This window comes from Astatotilapia calliptera, chromosome 1 (assembly GCF_964374335.1).
Source record: "Astatotilapia calliptera chromosome 1, fAstCal68.1, whole genome shotgun sequence".
NCBI lineage: Eukaryota > Metazoa > Chordata > Actinopteri > Cichliformes > Cichlidae > Astatotilapia > Astatotilapia calliptera.
The window spans coordinates 30,277,723-30,298,387 of NC_137422.1; the positions used below are offsets into that span (position 1 = coordinate 30,277,723).

A 20,665-nucleotide genomic window follows, 5' to 3' on the forward strand; every position below is an offset into this window, starting at 1 on the left:
TGAAGCATTCCACATCATTTTCAAACATAGTGGTGGTGATGTTATAGCATTGGCATGTATTACTGTCAGTGGAATTAGGTTACTAGTGTTTATTGAAGATGTGACTGCTGACAGAAGCAGCAGGACCAATTGTAAAGAGGACAAGGCTTTGCTCAGATTTAGCCACATACTGCAAGGCCGATTGAAGAAAGCTTCACAGTGCAAATGGATAATGATCCAGTGCATACTGCAAAAGTAACCTAAGAGTTTCTCAAGGCAAAGAAATGGGATATTGCTTTATGGTCAAGTCATTCACCTGATTTTAACCCAACTAGGCATGCATCTAAAGGGAGGAAACTCAGCATTTGGTGCAGTCCATGGGTGCTAGACTTTTGGCAGTCGTCAAGTCTTTAAAACAATCCTTGTGTTTAACATTATGTTCATTTGTCCAATTTTTGTTGAACATCTAGTTATTGCTGCGCCTTGGTGAAACCCTTTCAATGGAAGCGGAAAATCTGCACTTCAATCATATAGTTGTGTAAAAAGTGTTAATAAAATATTATAACACATAATAGAACGAGACAAAAATATAATCGCCTGCTCTTTCCGGTGTCATCTAAAACACTATCAGATGTGTTTGGCACCTGAAATGTTACCTCACAGTTTTTTGAAAAATACACACAAATTGTAATTAAAAAAATTGTATTATTTTGTGGTGCTTATGGAGAAGGACGCATAGATGCATGCACAATCTATATGCCCCCCACATTTCCTCCCACTCACACGCTCCTACTCCCACCCTCATTAGCTTTACGCCTTCATCTCTTGTAGCTGATATGTGCTCATCATTCTCGTGCTCTGGAGCGTGCTGGCTGGTCTGTGTGGGAGCTGTGAAAGGAGTCTCAGCAGTACTGCCACTCCTGCCGGGCCTGTCTTCAACTGGCTACAGCAGCGTCTGTATTCAGATGCTAATTCACATTCCCAAGGGCATTCTGTAACCAGGTCAGCCTTGCTTGGAATATTTATAGAGGTCTACCGCTACTGAAGTTTGCTGCTTGTTCCTGGGGGAGCAAGGGAGGTAGACCCTCTTTATGCTTAGTTCACCATTTCTCAAGAAAGTGTGGATATGAAAAATGCAGATAAAGGGAATGGAGGGCCTCTCCTGCTGTTGTTTAAAGTGTTATCTTCCAATTCAAAATATTGATTGACTTTGTGTTGTTGCTGGGGGAAAAAATGGATCTAAAGTGAAAACTTGTTCTTCACAGGTAATGTACACTCCCAACTTTGAGATGCTGCAGTTTTCAGATTAAACACTTAAAGTGTCAGTAGGTAACTCCCCACACACGCATCCACCCCATGCAGCCATTGAAAAGACGCTTTGTTTTAAAATGCTCTCTTGTATCAAGCTTACTGACCTAGTAAAAACAATGCCAAGTGTTTATCTCCTTTGAACCCTTTTTAGTTGCTGTGCACTATCCATACAAGGTTCAGCTTTACTTTTCTTCTTTACTTTCTTTTTCTTTGCATCCTCAGACAATACACCTCATATTTTTCATTTATATTTTTCAGTTTCATAATTATTGCCAACATTTGCCATTGAGTTTGAATTTACTAAAAGCTACTGGAAAATCAATAATGGTTTCCTTTACATGTTTTATTTGTTTGTTTGTTTTGAATGGCTTTCTTTTCTGGTTAAAAATCATACCCTATATCCTTTCATACTTTTTATACTTGTAGTTTTTACCCTCTACTTGCCCCAGCGTTGTTCTCTATTAGTATAAGTTGCGACAATAGTTGCTGCAATGTCACAAACAAAACTTTGCTTATATATATAGGGGCTGATAACCCATCTTTGCTGATCTTGGTTCACTTCTTCAGAAATTTCTTTTCTATGATATTGTGAATAAGTGAATGAATTCACTGACATTAGCCTGCCACAGCCTCAAAGACAGAGTCATAGTTAGAACAAAAGTTAGAACAAAAAGCATTTGTCACTATAAAAATTTGTACTGCAGTAGAGCATTAAGACTTGTCATAGTCATTATAAATTAGGAGTTCTTTAGCGTACATAAATGATTTTTATTTAAATGTTTATAGTTCATAGGTATATGAAATTGAGAAAAGTAGGAACATAGGATTGGCAGGCTTGTTTATATAAATATGTAGAACTGCTACAACTGGTTGGCAGTGAAGGGAGGAGTAAAATATAGTAAGATATTGTGGTCAGCAGTATTGAATGCTGCACTGAGGTCTAACAGGAATAGTGCAGGGATGAGTCCACTGTCAGAGCCCATAGGAAGGTCATTAGTAATGAGCCCTGTTTCTATACTGTGATTAATTCTGAATCCTGACTGAATTTCTTTAAACAAACCCTTCCTTTGCATATGATGAGTTAGCTGTTTCACAGCTACTCTTTCAAATTATTTTTAAATAAAAAGAAAGTTGGTGATTGGTCTGTAATTAGCTAAGACAGCTGGGTGAAGTAAAGGCTTTTAAAGAAATGTATTAATTACAACCATCTTAAAAGCCTGTGGTACATAGCCTGATAATATTTAACATTTAATTTTGAATCCCTAGTCTAGTAAAAATGAGACCTAGGAGACACATCAATTATTTGGAGGACGTGATTACTGAAGGTAACTGAGGAAGATCAATAGTATTGAAAGTTGTCTGTGAAGGTTCTCAGTCATCCAGGTCATTGTAGTCTAAGGAGCTTGGAAAGAAAAGAGTCTGGACTTCTTTAAGTCGCTTGAAGATGTTTCACCTCTCATCCGAGAAGCTTCTTCAGTTCTAAGGGTCAAATGGTGAAGAGTCCCAGATGTAAACCCTGTGGGACAAAGGACCCCCTGATGATCCTCTACCTAATCACATGAGCCAAGATGTGAAAACGGGTGTGGCTCACAATCAGCCAGGGTTTCGGGTGAGCTCATTGTGAAACCTGGCCCCACCCTACCATGTGATTTCCTGAGGTCAGATGGCCCAGGATGTGAGTGGACGTTAAGGCGTCTGGGAAGATATCTCAAAACTGGATTGTAGGTGGCAGACAGTTGGTGTCGTAAACCCCCGCCTCTGTTCAAAGATGGTCGCTCACTTGCAGTAAATTGTGTTCTGGTCTGTTGCAGGCTATTAAAAACAAAACCTCAGTTCGTACACAAGTAAAATGTGAATCTCTAAAGCATTAGATGTTATTATTGAACCCAAAATCAGGGTTGAAGTCAGCAGTAAGATGATTGTAAATGATATAGGCTATATGGATCTATTGAAACCAAAAATGTTCCCTGACATCAATATACAACCGTTTAAGAACACTGATAAGCTGTCGATGAAGGAAATATAGCCAAACATACATACTCTGGGAGTAAAGCATGGTACTGTATATTGGAAATGCAATATGATATGGCCACAGATGTTATCTAAGTAATGTTAATGTCAGACTTATTCAATATACCTTGCTGCAAAACTAGTTAAAGCTTTCAGACTTCAGCTTTTCGGAACACATTAAACGACCATATACATTGGGGATTTGTTCATTTCCAATTTTTTTCAGTCTTCCTAACACTCATATGTGAATCTTCAGTGTAAGGAGAAGGGTTATGAGAAACTGTCACGGGATCAGCTCTACATTCCTAGCTTAATTTCCTGTATCGGTCATGAGCTGCTTGAAAATGTCCTTTTGCTCTCATACACTCAGATGATGGTAAACTCATTGTGATGTAAGGTGAAAAAAAAATCAGTAAAAATGCGCAAACACACTAGTTTCTTTATGTTTAAACCTATACTTGGTGTCCACAGTAGAACAAGCGTTCTTGGATGTGTAGAGGTTTTGATCAGTCCTGGTAATACTGAAAGCTATGTGAAGCTTTTCTGCTTCAGAACCCTGATCTATGTACGGTGTGACCATGTGTGTCAGGACCATAATGCTGGATTTATTGCTGCTGTTTGCCCACATCACACACACAGATAGGCATGTACACACACACACACACACGCGCGCGCTGAGCTTTCCTACCAATCAGTTACGTTTTTGTTCCACAGATTTAAGGCACCTATGAATTGAGGTTTATATCTGCAGCCTATAGCCTATCTTTGTGCTGTGGCTTTATCTAGAGCAGCTACAGACTTGAAGGTGGAGGAGATGGCTCTATCTCGTATAGCTGTGCACAAAGTAGTTTAGTTGGTCGCTGTCCATGGTACCCACTGACTGCTGAGCTCCTCTTTGTGTGTAGAGTAACAATACAAAATCAACCTTTTCAAGAATTTATACAATGTTGCGTAACATTTTTAATGCTTTGAAACGCTTCCATGGCAGTCACTTATCTTAAAACATTAACTATAACTATAAAATAATTGTGATAAAGTCAACCACTTCATTTTCAATAAATGTGTAGGATTAAAATCATAATCAAAATCAAAATCATAGAAACAAAATCAAGTCGTTATCTTATTTTTTACCTTTAATTCTCTCTCTATTAGTGATGCACCAACAAGAAAACCAACAGTAGGTTTATTGTTTTAAACAGGCTGGCAATTTGATCTTTCTCTTGTGAACAGCTGCTTTCTATTTGTTCACATAAATTTACGCTGCCATTTATCACCTATGGATCAATAGCACAGTAATTACACCTCTCCGGTCTGACTTATTTAAAGGGCTTGCCCTCTTGCAGTTTGTCTCTAAAATAGCAACACGATATCAACTGCTTACATAATGTCCCATGTCTTCCTAACTCAGGTAATGTTATAGTAATGTTAGGTAATCAGGTAATGTTATTCACTTGTATTTTTATTTTTTATTCCTATTTATTCACTTGTATTTTTATTATTTTTTATTTTTTATTTTTATTTTTATTTTTTATTCCTATTTATTTCACTTGTATTTTTATTTTTATTTTTTTTATTTTTTTATTTTTTTATTTTTTTTATTTTTATTTTTTTATTCCTATTTATTCTATTTATCCCCTTTGTATATTTTATTTATATTTGTCTCTGTATTTATATATGTGTGTGTGTGTGTGTGTGTGTGTGTGTATATATATATATGTATATATATATATATATATATATAACAATTCTGTAACTGTAACTTCGGTCGTTGCTGTGCTTTTTGGAAGTCGAATTTCCCAGAGGAACCCACCCGAGGGATTAATAAAGTTCTATCTTATCTTATCTTATCTCTCTTAGATCACAGCCATTTTTCTTTCAAACTGCGTTTATTTACTCTGTGTCCAAGAAATAATCTTCATCTATTAGCCCTTAGCTAGGAACCCTCTTTTTTTATGCTGGTTCTACTGTCTTTTTCTGTTCTTAGCAATTCTCTTTAAAGTGTTAACTCTCTCTTCATTTTGACATAAATTGTTTGGCAAAACAGAATTGTGTAATCTGGCAGTAATAATAGATCAATGTCCTAAATAAGTGTTTACTATTCTAGTGAGTTGATCCTTTCTAAAACTTCATGTTCTTGTCATTTTCTTCTTTCAGACACCAGTGCTTTGGATACTCAGGTTTTAAGTCACTGTTTATCATCAGATAATTGGACACTTGTGATTACTGTGCATGTGCATGTGTGTTTTTGTGAATGTGGAGTTTATAATGTGTGTGTGTGATCAAAGTGATATTTGTAGGTGTGATAGATAATTGCAGCATGTGCCCTTATGTTGGTTTTCCCTTTATTCCTTTTTTTTTTTTAGAAAATTATACATGTTTCAAATTTCACATTTGGTCAGTGAGAAGGGAGCATTACACAATAGGCAAATGTGGCCTAAAGCGCAGAGAGCGGCAAAACTCACAAACTACACTGATGTGGAATTATTTTGTCTTTTGCCTGTGGTGCTTTCCTCTCTTCTCCCTGTGCGGTATTATTCTGCTCCTATCATTTATCTTGTCCTGAATTGCCCTCCTATTGTACCTATTTTCCCACGTTCTTGTTATTATAGTGTTTATTTCTTCTATCTAAATTGTCTCCCATTTTCCTTGTGCGTGTTTGAGTGCTTTCTTCTTTGTAGTTCTTGTTTTACACTATGTGTTTCTTCTCTCTGAAGCCTCGCAGTCTTTTGGATCCCAAAGTGCTCGGCTTGCAGACCGGGGGGTGAGTGGTAGCTCACGTACTGATCTGATTGGTTCACAATTACTCAAATTGGAGCTGCTGTGCTGTTTGTACCCTCATGCTCACTCACCTGTAGCTGAAAGGCTACAGGCATGCTGCTTTGCTGGCATACAGCCCCAATTAAACTACCACGCTTGCTATTTGGTCAAATACCATAGGGGGATAATGCAGCCATTAAAAGGCAAACATGCCACTCAATGAATCCTGAATGAAATCTATAGGAATATTCAACAACACCAAAGATGGTGATACAAGCGCAACTTCCAGTGGAAACAACATTATGTAGTATCAAAGCCTTTTTAAACATGTTTTTTAAATTAGATTTGACTCCTCAGTCCATACATGCATTTTTTTTTCATTGTGACCATGAAAATGAATTTTCATTTAGATAAACCTACAGGCCTGTCAGGATTGCTAGAAGGAGGATGACTTCACACTATTTATATATGTCACGTATTTGATTAACTTCCTGTTAAGTAATGCGAGTGTCCATGCAAGCGTATGAACCCAACTGTTTAGATATATGTGATAAACTGTCAAACGTAGCCTCAGTTTACCCCACTGCATATCATGACAGTGTAGACAATGCAGTGTAACAGCAGGATACACCAAGCATTAAGAGAGGGGAAGCTCAGGTCTCCTGGATGAGGAAAAGGACTGTGCAGTTTGTCATGCTGTGTATCTTCAGGGTCAAATCACTGATGTCGTCGAGAGGGCTGACAGAGAAGCTTGAGGAGCTTTATCTGTATGGAGGCATTGGGGCCTCGATGTTAGGTTGAGGTCATTGTGGAGTCTTTGAGTGACAGTTGAGGTGATGCCACTGAGAGCCTCGTGGGATTGGAGTAAGACATGTGGGGAAGTAGTGAGCACAAGGGAATTGAAAAATAGAGAGAGCCAGATAACTGGAGCTGAAGTGTTTAAACATGACACAAATTGATATTAAAGTTCATGTTTTTTGAGGTGCAGAGAAAATTTGCATAATTTTTTTTCTGCACTGGGCCCTCAAAATTTGAGTTTTATTGAGTACAAGTTGAGTTTCAGACTCAACATGTATTAATTGTATATAATATAAATAATAACAAGTATAATATGTGTCAGTAATAGCCATCACCCCTGGTATGTCTTAGAAAAAAATAGATAACATGGAAGAAGTGGAGGTTATGGGTACAGCAGGGGGTTAGAGGGATTATTTCTATTACTAGTGTTTGTTCACAACAAGCAAAGTGGAAGGGGGTAAGACAGGTTCAGAAGGAGGCATGATCCATGGGGTTTGACAGTTGTGTAAATCAAGGCCCCCCTTTCCCTGTAGTAATGTCTCCCACAGCATGGCATTATTATGATATTAATACACCTTAAATCTGTCTGCTTCTCCAGGGCTGGCAGTATTCTTTATGGTATTGACAGCATGCCAGATTTACGTCGCAAGAGGACAGTGCCTCTTGTCCGAGACCTGGTGAGTCATCTGCCTCAACAAGGTTATGTGTGATTTATGTCAAATCTATCTAAGTGACCCCATGTTTTAACACGGTAGTGGAATCATTCTCAGTGTAAGTATGAGCAGGGGGTCCCCTGTAGTAGACAAAAATACTGTTACAGTGTTTCAAAGTGGCACTGTTTGTTTCTCATCATTGTCCTGTACTATCCTGTATATAACAACCTCCAAGAATTTGTCATTAAAATCTGACTGTGTCAGGTTTGCATTTTAAGTTCTTATAGCTTATGATTGTTGTAATTAAAAATGAGCCGACTATACAGACATTTTATTCGAAATAAATTTAGGTGTCACTTAGACATTCACTGTGGCAAAATTAAGCCAATAAAAAGGTGATGGGTAATAAAAGCAAACACCTAAATCTCTGGCTATTCTGTTAGAGCAGTGCCTTGTGGGTATTTAAAATCTAACCTTAGCCATAACGCTGTCGCTTAATTAATTAGCCTTGAGAGAGTGTTTAAGACATTGCATCACTATGATGCTCCGCCATTTGCTTTTATTGCAACATAATGTGTCATAAGATGTCCCGCAGAGCGGCATGTTGCAAACAAGTCCACTTTAGCACTGTGCCACATGGTTAGTCTGTCTGAAAGACAACAGTCTGTTGTGATGCCAGTAGTATTCATGTGTGTCTATAATTGTTTGTCCACTATGTACTGCACACTATGTCTGTCTTGTATGTGTTTTTGTGTCCTCTTCATGTTTTTTAGCCAAAGCCAAACAAATATTAACACAAATCAGATCTTTAAACAAACTGCTTGGTATACTCGTTAAGTCGAATGCCCTTCCTTGATTGGTTTTATTTTGAAATATTACAAAATGAGTTTTGTGTAAATGATAATGCAATTTGATGTCATGCACATAGATGCTGATGAATGTTTATATCACGGTGAACAACATGAGTTGATGCTGTATTTGTCCATATCTCTCATGAAATTAATAACCAACAATGTCTTGGTAAGTATGGGTTGTCGTTTTTTAAATTTTCTTCTGAATTTTGGTGTATATTTGCCATTCCTACAAAGACCCATAACAGCTATGGGTAATATTTTTCAGTGAGTTGTCAGATTTCAGCCTCGCCGATGTTCGCCATTTTTCTTGCTTTTTCTGTTGCTCGGCAGGTGTTGAAAAATTGTATTTAACTTGAAATGTTGACAACTCAGCCCAAAAATATATCCGAGAGACTTCATTGACTTCTGATTTAACTGTGTGAGGCTTTTAAATCATGTAAAAGTGACACTGAGCAAGCCTTTTACACATGGGATGAAGTCAGTAGTCAGCAAACTAATTGGTCCCCTTTCATTGCCTCTCCTTTGTCGATGTCCCCCATTTGCTGTGCGATTGCTTCAGGGCAGCAACAGCGTTTGATTGGAACGGACAGCAAAGTTCCCCCACATTATGGCGGGATGCAAAAAAAAAACAAAAAACCCAACAACAATATCAAAAGTTGAAGATTGATTCACAAAGCACTGAATGCTATATTGTAGCTGAATAGACAACATCTGGTCACAGGGTCCTCTTGTATTGCCCGCAGCAACCTCACCAGTGCTGGTGCATGTTGATAAACTTACATCAACACTCACGGTTCATGTAGAGGTCACGTTCCTTCCTACATTCTCCATGGCTTCCATGGATCTTTACCATAGCTGGGCTGTGCAGACAAGAGGGTCGTGGTAAAGACTGATCCAATATTGTCAGCTGTCCATGTCTGCATTCCTCTGTTATGTAATTTTCCTCAGTATGGGATAAATGTTTATCAGTCTCTGCTCACCCAAACTCAGTGGATATTACTATGACAGCTAATTTAAGTAAATGTGTGTATTAGTGTGAATGTATGTGTGTTACATGTCAGTGTTTGTGAGAGTGCCTTGTGTGGGTGTGTATTGGTTTTTGTTCACATAAGTTTGTGACTGTCTGGGCAGATGTGTGCGTGCGTGTGCCTGAGTGTGAGTCGGTGTTGTGCAGTACAGCTGGCTTCACTCATACGTGAGTGTGTGTGTGTGTGTGTATGTGTGTGCCATGTGTTTCTCTGTTTGTGTCAAACTAATGTGCAGAGCAGACAGCAGAAAATATGATCAAAGCTTCATCCAACAGAAAACTGAATATAAATGTCAAGCATGACTGCAGTTTAGTTACTTCTAGTGCATGAATGGATAAAGAATCATGCAACCGCTGTTTAATCTCTCTTGATAAATAGTTGAATCTTTCTAGAGCTCTGTGCCCTAAGCAGCAGTCCTGCATGGCAGTTGAAGCACCTATGCTCTCACTGTGGATTAGAAATTCAATTCCTCTGCTGTTTATGCTTTCAGTGTTCCCCCTCCTACTCTTTGTCTAATTCAGTTTCTCTCATTTTTTCTTTCATTCTTTATTCATGATCTCTTGGATATTACAGGCTTTGGTAAGCTTGCTTTCTTTTCCCCCTGTGCTAAAGTAATATTCTCTGTTTAAAAAAATTCTTTCAAATGTTCAATGAAACTACTAAAGTAAATCTGCGTGTGGTAGTCAATCTGTTCTACATTTAATTAAATATTTCTACTCCTTAACACATAGTTTAAAGCTGTGTCTAAATCCCCCCAAAATACAGCATAAAAGTCCGGATAGGTAAAATGGGTTGGTGAATTCATCTCTTTTTTATTGTCCTCTTCTTCCATCAGACCCTAACTGCTCGAAAGGCAGGCATCTCGTTCGCTCTGGTGAACAGGTCCACCCTGAATAACGAGGAACTGGTGAGTACATGGAAGTCATTATGTGGTTATTGCGATGTGTGGCTATTATGTACTATTAATGGAACATAGAAGGCTTTACAGGGACAAAGGGTGCTAGATCCACCTCATGACTATTTTGGGGGGGCTGTATTTCGAAAGTCTGGTACTGAAATGCTTAGAAACTTTTAGAGCTGTGCTGTGTGCTGCAGCCATTGTACTTCAGGGTGCTGGGTCATGTTGGCAGGAACACGGAGTTCCAAAATGTGAGGATTACATTACTAGGCCACTTTACTTCTTACATGTAGATATAGCATACTGTGATCTGTCTGCGTGCTGGTCTGTCTGTCTACAAATAGACAGCTTTAGTTTAAAGAATTGGTCTTTGTGACCAGCTACTATGTGGCCAAGTTCAGAAATTAAGCAGTGGTCCTACTATTTTATTTTGACTATTAATAATGAGCACTGCATATTGAGGATGACTGAGATCTAAAGAAAGGGCAAAATGTCTCAGTTGATGGTGTGAGACACTTTTGTGACCTCTAAAGCTCTCTCTGCATTAATGGATTGTAATTCTTCCCTCCCAGAGGGAAGACAGCGTAACAGGAGGCAAACAGCAGGAGAAAGCAGCTTCTCAGCAAGACAAACAAGCAGACAATTTCACATCCGTTGATGTGCAACAAGGGGATGCCTAAGCCTACAAGATTACTGGATTCACATGCGCTCTGTATACATATTGCTCAAAGATTTAATCTTTTCAAAAGGTCCTAAATGCAGCTCTCAGTTCGTGCACACTGATTGTGCACATGCTTGTGTCGCTCATAAGTTTCACACGCTTGACTTGTTCCTCTTGGTCCACATGGCCAGTTTCCCTATGGTGACAGGGGTCTTGATTGCTTACTAATAACCATGGATCGTTTTAAAGGAGCTTTAGGGATGAACAACTCATGACCTAGATGAAGGAGAAATGATGTGAATGATGCAGCATCCTAATTGGTGTACAGAGAGCTGATTCTTGAATAACTTTGTGCTGTGGTGTGAAGACTTTAGGGGTTCGAAGAGCTGTATGCTGATTAGGAGCAAACTGGTTTTAATATTGGTCAGGGGGAGCTGACTTCTGAGCAGAGCTGTAGATTGTGTGGTCTTAGAAAGTAGGACGAGCAGATGTCAGAGTTTTATCTGCTGCATTAAGTCCAGGAGAGTGCTTCCCTGTGAAAACTCTGAGAGCACTCAGTAAACAACCATATGCTATTTAAGTGAGGAGAATGGACTAGTAAAGGAAGGGTGAGAAATTGACAGGAATTAAGAGAGAATGAGAGAAGATCAAGGCAAAAAGGGATTTGTCATTTTGACCCTGGGGCTGTGATGTCACTGCGCAGGCAGCCGTGGTGAACAAACTGCCTTCCCTGGAGAAATGTTTCACTCTACTCATAGTGCTTACTTCTTCCATCCTCTCATTGTTTCTCTGGACTACGCCTTCCAGTTTTGTTTTGTTTTTAATACAATGCAATTTTTTGTGACTCATTTTATTTTAAGAACATATAGACTTCCCTATCTCCCTATGCTGTCTCTTTCTGTGTCGTGTTTCCCATGCATCTGCTTTTTAGAGCAGAAAGAAACATTACGTGTGGGCCGGCTAACTGCCTGCGTGTCCGCTCAATGTTCTGAGCTGCATGTGATCGCAGCACTCAAGCCTTTTAACGGTGACTGTCAACATAAAGTGAGGCCATGCTTACCTGCTGAGACAAGGCAGGGACTTTTACAAAGGAGGAAGGAAGCTACGATCTGACACTTTTCAAAGAGTACCTGGAAATGAGATGTGATGTGTTGCTTAAGTCAGTTCAGATATAATCCGGGAGGTCGTTAGCAGCAAAATATCCTCTATTGATTTTAAAATGCTTGCTTGTGATTTTGATCCAAATGATTTTATGCAGTTTTTCAAATCTAGCCCGACATAAACTTCAAAATGCTTGCAATTGTCTAAAATGTATTTGCGCTTAAAAAAAATAAAAAGCCTTGTCAGAGGGGAGACAATAGACTGGTTAGTGCAAGAGATTAGCGATGTAGAAGGCTGAAACAGCATGAGCAGGATGGCTGTGTCAATGAAGTGGTTGACAAGGACAATAGGTGGTGAAATTGAAAAGGAGGGGTGAAAGGAGGAGCTGAGATTAGATTCCTCTCTGTCATGTTGCTCTCAGGCACAGACACAGGCTGCCAATCAATCCAGTAGAGTCTTGCACAAAATCACCAGGGTTACCTCACAGTTTAACACTTGGGACTCACACATGCAACACTCTGCTCACATCTGCTGCACTGTGTGATGTGTGGCAGAGGAAGGAACAGAGAGTGATAGTGGAACCAGTAATAAAATATTACTTGTGTAATGGCCAAAGAAACAGACAAACTGAGTTTTGCACATTTTCACTGCGACTCAAAGCATTTGCTCTGTGGTTAAATTAGAAAAATAAATCAATTATTTGCCAGCTAAGTGGGTTCACTGAGAAAAACCGTTAGTGAGATGTCTCTGAAAGAAATTTTGATTCACTCATATCCTGCGGGCTCTGCCAGTATTAGGCAGTTCAGTATTAAATTTAGCGAAGAGCAGCCTTCTGGGTGTGGCCATAGTGGAGGCTGTGCGTAGGTCGTGGATAAATCTCAGACATCTGCTTCATCTCATCATCCTCAGATTAAAAGGGAAATCTCTCTGTCTCCAACTATGTTTCATTAGAGGTCCTCCAGGGTTCAGCAGCCTCTGTGTTGTATCAGCAAAGTTTCACAATGTTAGATAGCCGTGTTGTCCTGTCATCTGGTGTCATTTAATCATCTCAGCAAGTGTGTGTGTGTGTGTGTTTCCGGCTGAATGTGTGTCAGCAGGCAGTACAGCAGTCTCGGTAAAGTGCAGAGCTACCATTCAGGTGTTAAAGCACATTGTCAACACACTGGAGGCTGACAGCAGTGGGAGGGGTGGAGAAGAAGGGGTGAGGAGTGGAGCGCAGTAGAGGTGGTGAACAAGTACCTCTTGAAGATTTATTTAACTGCAATACATCTCATACTCTTTCTCTCTCTCTCGTTCCCTCTCTTTCTCTGTCTCTCTCTCTCTCTCCCTCTCAATCTGGATAATGCTCACTTTTAAGAACCTTATTTACAGCATTCATTGATTCTGCCTTCAAAAATTGGCAAGGCCTTGCTAGTTTTCTAGTCCTTGTGCATAGCAAGGCTGCTGCAGTAAAGCATTCGATTTGAAGAGGCTTCTGTTACACACCAATCAGTCCAGGCAGGTGTCTTGTAGAATTTAGTATTTGGTTTAGAAACACTTTAGCCAGGAGAAAACTCAATGGAAACAAGGCCTGTGGGCTAAGGATGCTGTTAATTTAAGCTTAATGAGATCTAAGACTGATTTATTATAGCTGACAAAGGGAAGGAACTTTGTCCAAGAAAAAAGAAAAAAAAAATTGCTGCAGTACCAAATGAGAGTGCTTTTTAGTCAAGTTATGTAATTGCCAAGATTAACGCAGACACGTGTTGTAAATTTCACCCAGCCTTGAATGCACCTTAGTTTACTCAGACGTTTTTCTAATTTCAGACAGTTGCGTTCCCACAGCAGTTGCAAAAGTATTACTCTTCCTTTAGTACTGATCTAAAGTTGTAGGGAACACCTGAAAAGCAATTTGAGTACAAACTTGTTTTTATTAACTTTTGAAGTTGTTATGAAATCTCATTTTCTCAGGCCTATAGTGCCACGAGAGTTTAACAACAGCAGCAGCATCTCTTTCGATCCACTCAGCCCCCGCATCTTTTCCGTCATTGTCTTTATACCTTTATTATTTCTCATATTTTTAAAAATTCCCCTTCTTTCTTTCTTTTGTTCTTTCTTTCAGAAACTACATGTCTTCAAGAAAACCTTGCAGGCACTGATCTACCCAATTTCATCCACAACACCCCATAATTTCGAGGTGTGGACAGCAACTGCACCCACCTACTGCCATGAGTGTGAGGGTCTGCTGTGGGGCATCGCCCGGCAGGGGATGCGCTGCTCTGAGTGTGGGGTTAAATGCCATGAGAAGTGCCAGGACCTGCTCAATGCAGATTGTTTACAAAGTAAGGAAGTACCTTCATTTATATACTGACACTAAGCTGCTTTATATTTTACATTCAATAATTCATTAATGCAACATATCTTGGTGTTTTTAGTATGCTTGCTCATGGGTGTTTGTTGATTTATCATTCATAATTAACATGATTCAAATGTTTTTTGGCTAATAAACAAGGAGTAGATTAATTACTACAGTGTGCAGCAGCCGGAAACATATTTCTTCTGAAAATCTGGTCAGTGCACACATTATTTTTGGTGTAATTATTTTCTCTCCCCAGTTTTCTAAATATCACCAGTAAGCTGAGAGCCTAAAGTATTAGTGAATGGTGTTAAAATGGTTTGTTAAATGCATGTTACATATGTCCTTGTACTCATAGCTACATGGCACATTTACAGTGCTCTGTCAGTCACTGGCACTCATTACGATCTCCAGTCAGGTTTTTCAATCAGCAACAGCCCTGTTGTGACCGTGTAGACTAATTTGAACAATGCGACATGGAAGCTCCAGGATGATCCGCACGGCAATCCTCACTCACTCTAAGTGGATTAGCGACACCCTGCCTGTTACAAAACTCAATGTTTTATAACACGTTCATACTAGCATAACAGTGTTTTATAGTTCAAACCGTGATTCATCTTTATCACATTCATCTGCACATGAATGCGCTGCTGATATGCAGTGTGATACTGGGATCAGATATAGAAAATTAACCGGTACAACTTCCTCTTTTGTCCTGCAGACACATAAAAATAATACACACACACGTGCACACGCACGCACACACACTCCATCATTATTACATAAATTACTGATTTGGCTTTGCCATAAATGCTCAGAATCAAATGTGCAAACTTTACTCTTCATGCACACTTAGAGGTGCTGATTTTAGAGAAGATGCTAATGGCTCGGTCACACTAGAGTAAAAATAGGACAGCAGCGTCTTTGCAACTAGAGAAAAACTGATGGTTGCCCAGCAATTGCATTGAGTTTTTTCATATTCAGCAATTGATTGCAAGTTGCTGTGCGACCAGCTATCAATCACTTTTGCAGTGTGATTGCGCAAGTTGTCTTGTGGGAGGTAGCCTGTCTCCCAACAAGTGGGCTCAGACTGAATGTAAATAATTGCAGTCTAATTTCTAAACACTGATATATTGCCAACACATTGCAATCAATCTGAGCCAATGAATGAAACTCGTCCGTGACATGGGTCTTTGCAGTAAGGGATTTGGCTCAACTTTGTGGCTGTAGATGGCAAAAAAAATTGCAATTTTTGCTCATTTACTGCAGTTAATTGCCATCTTATCATAAGCAGATAGCATATAATTGCTAACTTGACCCAATTCAATTGCAAACTGAGGGCAGACCGACTGTATCGTATTACCATTCTAACATTTTGACGTACCAAAACGGCTTTGCAGATGGCGACCGACTGCCCATGCCACAGACTCCAACCATTGTTTTCCGTAGTGTGACTGTAGCAAGCCTAGTGCTCAATATTTATACATAGAGTATGCAAACTACTTAGTTTTTTTTTTAGGGGCAGTGGAGAAGAGCTCCAAGCATGGGGCAGAAGATAAAACCCAGAATATCATCATGGCTATGAAGGAACGCATGAAGATAAGGGAGAAGAACTGCCCTGAAGTATTTGAAGTGATCCAGGAGATGTTCCATATCTCCAAAGAGGACTTCAGCAGCCATCTGAAAACAGCCAAGCAGGCTGTGTTGGAAGGGACCTCTAAGTGGTCAGCCAAAATCAGCATAACAGGTTAGCCCAATTTCTCATTATACCAGAAAGTTCATCGTCCACGAAAATGTCAAAAATGGGTCATAGCATACCAGCAATGATATGGATTTTTTTTTTATTTCTCTCTCATTTACACATTAGTCATCAGTTAGCAGATGACTGATAATTGCTTCTCAGTCAGTAATATCTGCTATGAGTGACCCTTGACTCAAAAAGCAATTCAAAAAAACTGTCAGAGGCCTTGTCAAATGACAAGCAATGTTATATTAACGAGTTTCATCTCATTAATAATCTCTCTGACACCAGACCACAAGCAGAAACACATATTTATTCATCTGCAGAGAAATTGTAGATGAATAAATGTGTGAGAAAGAGAAAGAAATTGATCTAGTAGTTTGAGGAGAGATAATTTGCTTTTAATACCATGAGAGTTATTACTGGAGATAATATAATAAATAATTTTTCCGGTCATCTTCTAGATGACTGTGAAAGAATTCTTGCAATCATCCACTGTCTAATTGATTTGTGTAACACGGAAGGAAGCTATGTATTTTTGATAATGCTTGATTTTTGTATCTAGTGCTAATAAAAACAAGAAAAAGTTATCAGGTTTGCCATGATGCTTCCCAAATGTTAAATGATGGCGCATTAAGTACAAAGCATCAGAGATGTTGTAATAAAGAGGCTATAATGACTTATTATTACAGTTGAACAGTAATTTCTGCAACTGAAAGAGAGCTTTATGTCTTTTTCACGACCATGGTAATCGCTTTTACAGCTATACTGACACAACTTTGCAGAATATACTTTGAAAATGAGACCCCCAAAAGCAGCACCTCAAGCTTTCTCAGATATGCCAGTCAAAAACGTCTTGCCTCGGAGTGCCATTTGACAGCATTTTACTACATATTCAGATGAAAAACATTTATTCTGCTGAGGTGATGGGGTAAGGTGTAGGGGATGGAGGATCTGGGCTCGCGGGTGGATTATCAGTTCCACAGGTTACATAGTAGTTAGGTGTGTCAGACGGAACAGTTTCTCCCTTTTGGTGCCCTAAATGCAAACGTAATATGATCTAGTTATATTTTTTCTTACCTAACTTCCTGTTTTTTGTTTCTTTTGTTAAACAAAACTAACCAGCTGAACTAAACATTTTTTTTGTTCATATTTAATTATGGGTGTCTTTGCCTCTGATTGTAAAACCTCAGCTGTGTTCTGTTGTTTATATGGTCTGTCCTGCAACACGCACACACATAAAAAAAATAAAATCAATAAAGCCATAGGCATGAAATATAAAGATCTGCTGTTAAAATATTTATCTTCTCTGAAGGTAGTTCTAGATGACCATGTTATGGTTTATATCGTTTTGCAGAGTGAATCTGGGACATGCATCTAATTTCTGGGATTAAACATTTCTCCCATGTATGTTAACTGGCTTCTGAAAGAAGGTCAGAAAGTTATATTTGTAATGTGGCCGCGGACAGCGATCCATCTCTGAGGCCACTGTGCCAGGTCCAGCTCATTTATTGCCCATCTTGCATTTCTCACAGTGTCAATACAGCAGAGAGAAATAGCAACAGAGAAGGTGAGGTGACAAATGGAGGTGTAGGGAAAAACAGGCAGAGGACTGGGAGAGCAGAAAAGGAGAAAAAATAAGAGTGAAAGAGACGTGACAAAGACCCATGGTTACCTCAGTTGATTTTCTGGGGGAATTATTGAATACTCCATTTCAGAATGTAAGCAATATGTTTTTATTTATTTACTCTATCAGTCATTAGATAAAAACAGACTGGGATTAACTGTGCAGCACAGACAGTGAGCATGGGGTGTTCTGTGTTTGTTGAATGTGCACAGTAAATTTGAACCTTTGTCACCCATAAACTAATTTTACATTTGAAAGTCTGAAGCACCCTCTTTCAAACAAGTTATCCTTCTTTATCTATATTTTTTATATTATTTCATAGCAATGTTGTTTTGAGATGATGTTTCTTATGAAGCAGATATGCAACCAGACTCCTCTGTTCAGTATCGGTTCCTCATACTAAAAACACAGCATTTTATGCTACAGTGTTAGTCAAGCATGCAGCATGGGAATCTTATTTCTCTGTTGAAGAGCTTCACAACAATTAATTGGTTTCTGAGATCATCAAATTCTCATGAAATGTAACAATTCTCAGAGTAATTTCTCATGTTTACTGTTAAACAGGAGTGTGCATAAAAAACAGAAATGCAGACTAGGTTTAAATTAGTTTTTGTGTATACTTGAGAAAATTTAAACCCAGACAGCCGCATGGGATTTACAGACAGGATTCAATAGAATTTAAGTTTTATAAACAGATTTTGTTGTGGGATAAAATTCTGCGAAACACCTAATTTGCCTCTGGTTTATTCTGTTTAACAGAGGGAAGTAGCAAGAAATAAAAAGCTGGCTTTCACAGACAGAGCTAAGATATTAGAAGTGTTCAGATGAGGGTAGTGACACTCTTTTATGGCAATCTTTCATCAGAGGGATTTGCGGTCCATTTGTTATTGTTTGTGAAATATACAGAAGTAACACGGCGAGTGGCGAATTTAAAACGCTGCTTATGATGTAAAAAATGTTTTATAGCAGCAGCATGTCATGTCTGGGATTGAATTCTTATATAAAAAGGTGTGAGGGCAGTGGGTTTACTTGCCATTGGGTAATTTTAACAAATGCTTTATCTTAAGCATACATGTGACCCTTTAAGCATATGTCAGTTTCTCAGACCTCTTCTTTACTACAAGATGCCCTGAATTCTGAGTACCCCCAAAGCAAGCATGCAGGCTGTGACTCCCCAAACCTCTTCTATCCTGCCTACCAGCTCATGTCAGCATTGAGCTGAAGGATATATATGTACCCTGAATTATTTAGACTGTCACTTATGCATATTTAATGCTGCAGTGTCCTTTTTCCCTTTCATGGCACGGTGAAATACTACTGTCTCTCCTCTGCACCTTCCTCTGTGTGTGGAAGTAAGATTCAGAATCAATGAGTTTTCTCTGAAACCCAGCAGTGGGCATAAACACAGAGGTGGAAACCTCATATAGCCTAGATGTAGGAAGGGATAATCCATAGACAACACATACAAAAAACAATGAATAATGGTTGTTGTCAAGGAGCCAGAGAGCTGCTTTGTTGCATTGGCTATTGCAAGCTGAGTTTGGCAAAACAAGCAATTTCTTTAGTTGGGATGTGAGAAACGTGCAGCTTCTCGGGCACACTCTGAAGCAGGTTCTCAGCGCCTAAAAGAATGACATATTAAATATGCTTAATTTGAGTGATAACTTAAAAAATTGTTTTAGAAACACACCATGCTAAATACAATGCTGCTTTAGAGGGCATATTGAAGCAGTACTATTTATGCCAGAGAAGTCAAACATTCAAAACGATGTCATATTTACAGCTTGTAGTACTTAAATGACCCAGCACTGATTTCCAGTTATCTCCTGTCTCCAGTTATGAGTGCGCAGGGTTTACAGGCCAAGGATAAAACGGGCTCCAGCGACCCTTATGTAACCGTCCAGGTGGGCAAGACCAAACGCAGGACGAAGACCATCTTTGGAAACCTCAATCCAGTCTGGGATGAGAAGTTTAACTTGTGAGTTCTCTCGATAAATTTGACCTCTGCCTGACCAGATAATCCTCGGTGAGATTAAGAATGATCTGTTCAAGGGAAGTCTTAAGACATCTTAACAAGGCAAATAACACAGGTCATAACCCTGCTGATTCAACAATGAAATGAATTAAAGCTTTACTGCTTTAGTTGCATGCGATTATCATTTTTCTCCATTTCGCTTATAGTCTAGAATATAGTCTATTCTCTTAGGTCTGCTAGCTAGCTGGCTTGACAAAATACAAAGCCCAAGCAGAAAAAATGAGTGGTGGTTTAACCTTTTTGTTAAGGCAGGTTTCCATCATAGCCCATGAAAGATGGCATTCGAACCATCACTTGAAGTAAACTCTTATTCTGTCCAAAATCAACTGATAGCATATCATGTCCATTAGATCCTGAAACGGATAAGAAGTTAAGAAAATTGATGGAAATTAGATCTTTACCTTTTAAACTTGAATCATTTAAATACAATAATCAAGAAGTGCTTTCCCAGTAGGTCTGACATTATTCCATAATGATAGATGGAGGATGTGGATGTCAAAGTAAAATGCATTTTGTTGTTATAAGTGTAGTCTTATTGCATCGCTTTGGTCACCTCTCTTCCTTTCAGTTTACTTTATATTCCGAATTATGTCCACGCAAAAACATATAGCTGTTAAAATATATCACTAATCTAAAACCAAGTAAATTGTAATGAAAAGTTAAACCAGCTTTCAGGAAAATATTTTGAACCTAAACTTTATTCCCAAATCGATAGTTTAGAAATTACAAACACCTGGCTCTTTTATAAACCCTGTGGGATGCTTGCCGTCTTTACCTTAATTAACTATCTTTCATTTAGATGAGTACCAGACTTGAAAAAAACTAAAGTATAAAAAGGAAAGTGGATTTCTTCCACTTAGTAGCTGCAAATCTTAAA

The 20,665-nt window shown here is 38.8% G+C and overlaps 1 protein-coding gene across 2 annotated transcripts in view; it reads left to right on the forward strand.

Moving 5' to 3' along the window:
• The window catches only part of unc13c (unc-13 homolog C (C. elegans)), a 108,941-nt gene that overhangs the window by 16,921 nt on the left and 71,355 nt on the right, over positions 1-20,665 (forward strand). For both annotated transcript variants that reach the window (XM_026172679.2, XM_080299943.1), the window contains exons 3-9: positions 5,455-5,477; positions 6,015-6,061; positions 7,454-7,532; positions 10,244-10,297; positions 14,152-14,371; positions 15,905-16,132; positions 19,590-19,731. In XM_026172679.2, the coding sequence (XP_026028464.2) occupies positions 5,455-5,477; positions 6,015-6,061; positions 7,454-7,532; positions 10,244-10,297; positions 14,152-14,371; positions 15,905-16,132; positions 19,590-19,731 (793 nt within the window). The remainder of the gene's footprint in view (positions 1-5,454; positions 5,478-6,014; positions 6,062-7,453; positions 7,533-10,243; positions 10,298-14,151; positions 14,372-15,904; positions 16,133-19,589; positions 19,732-20,665) is intronic.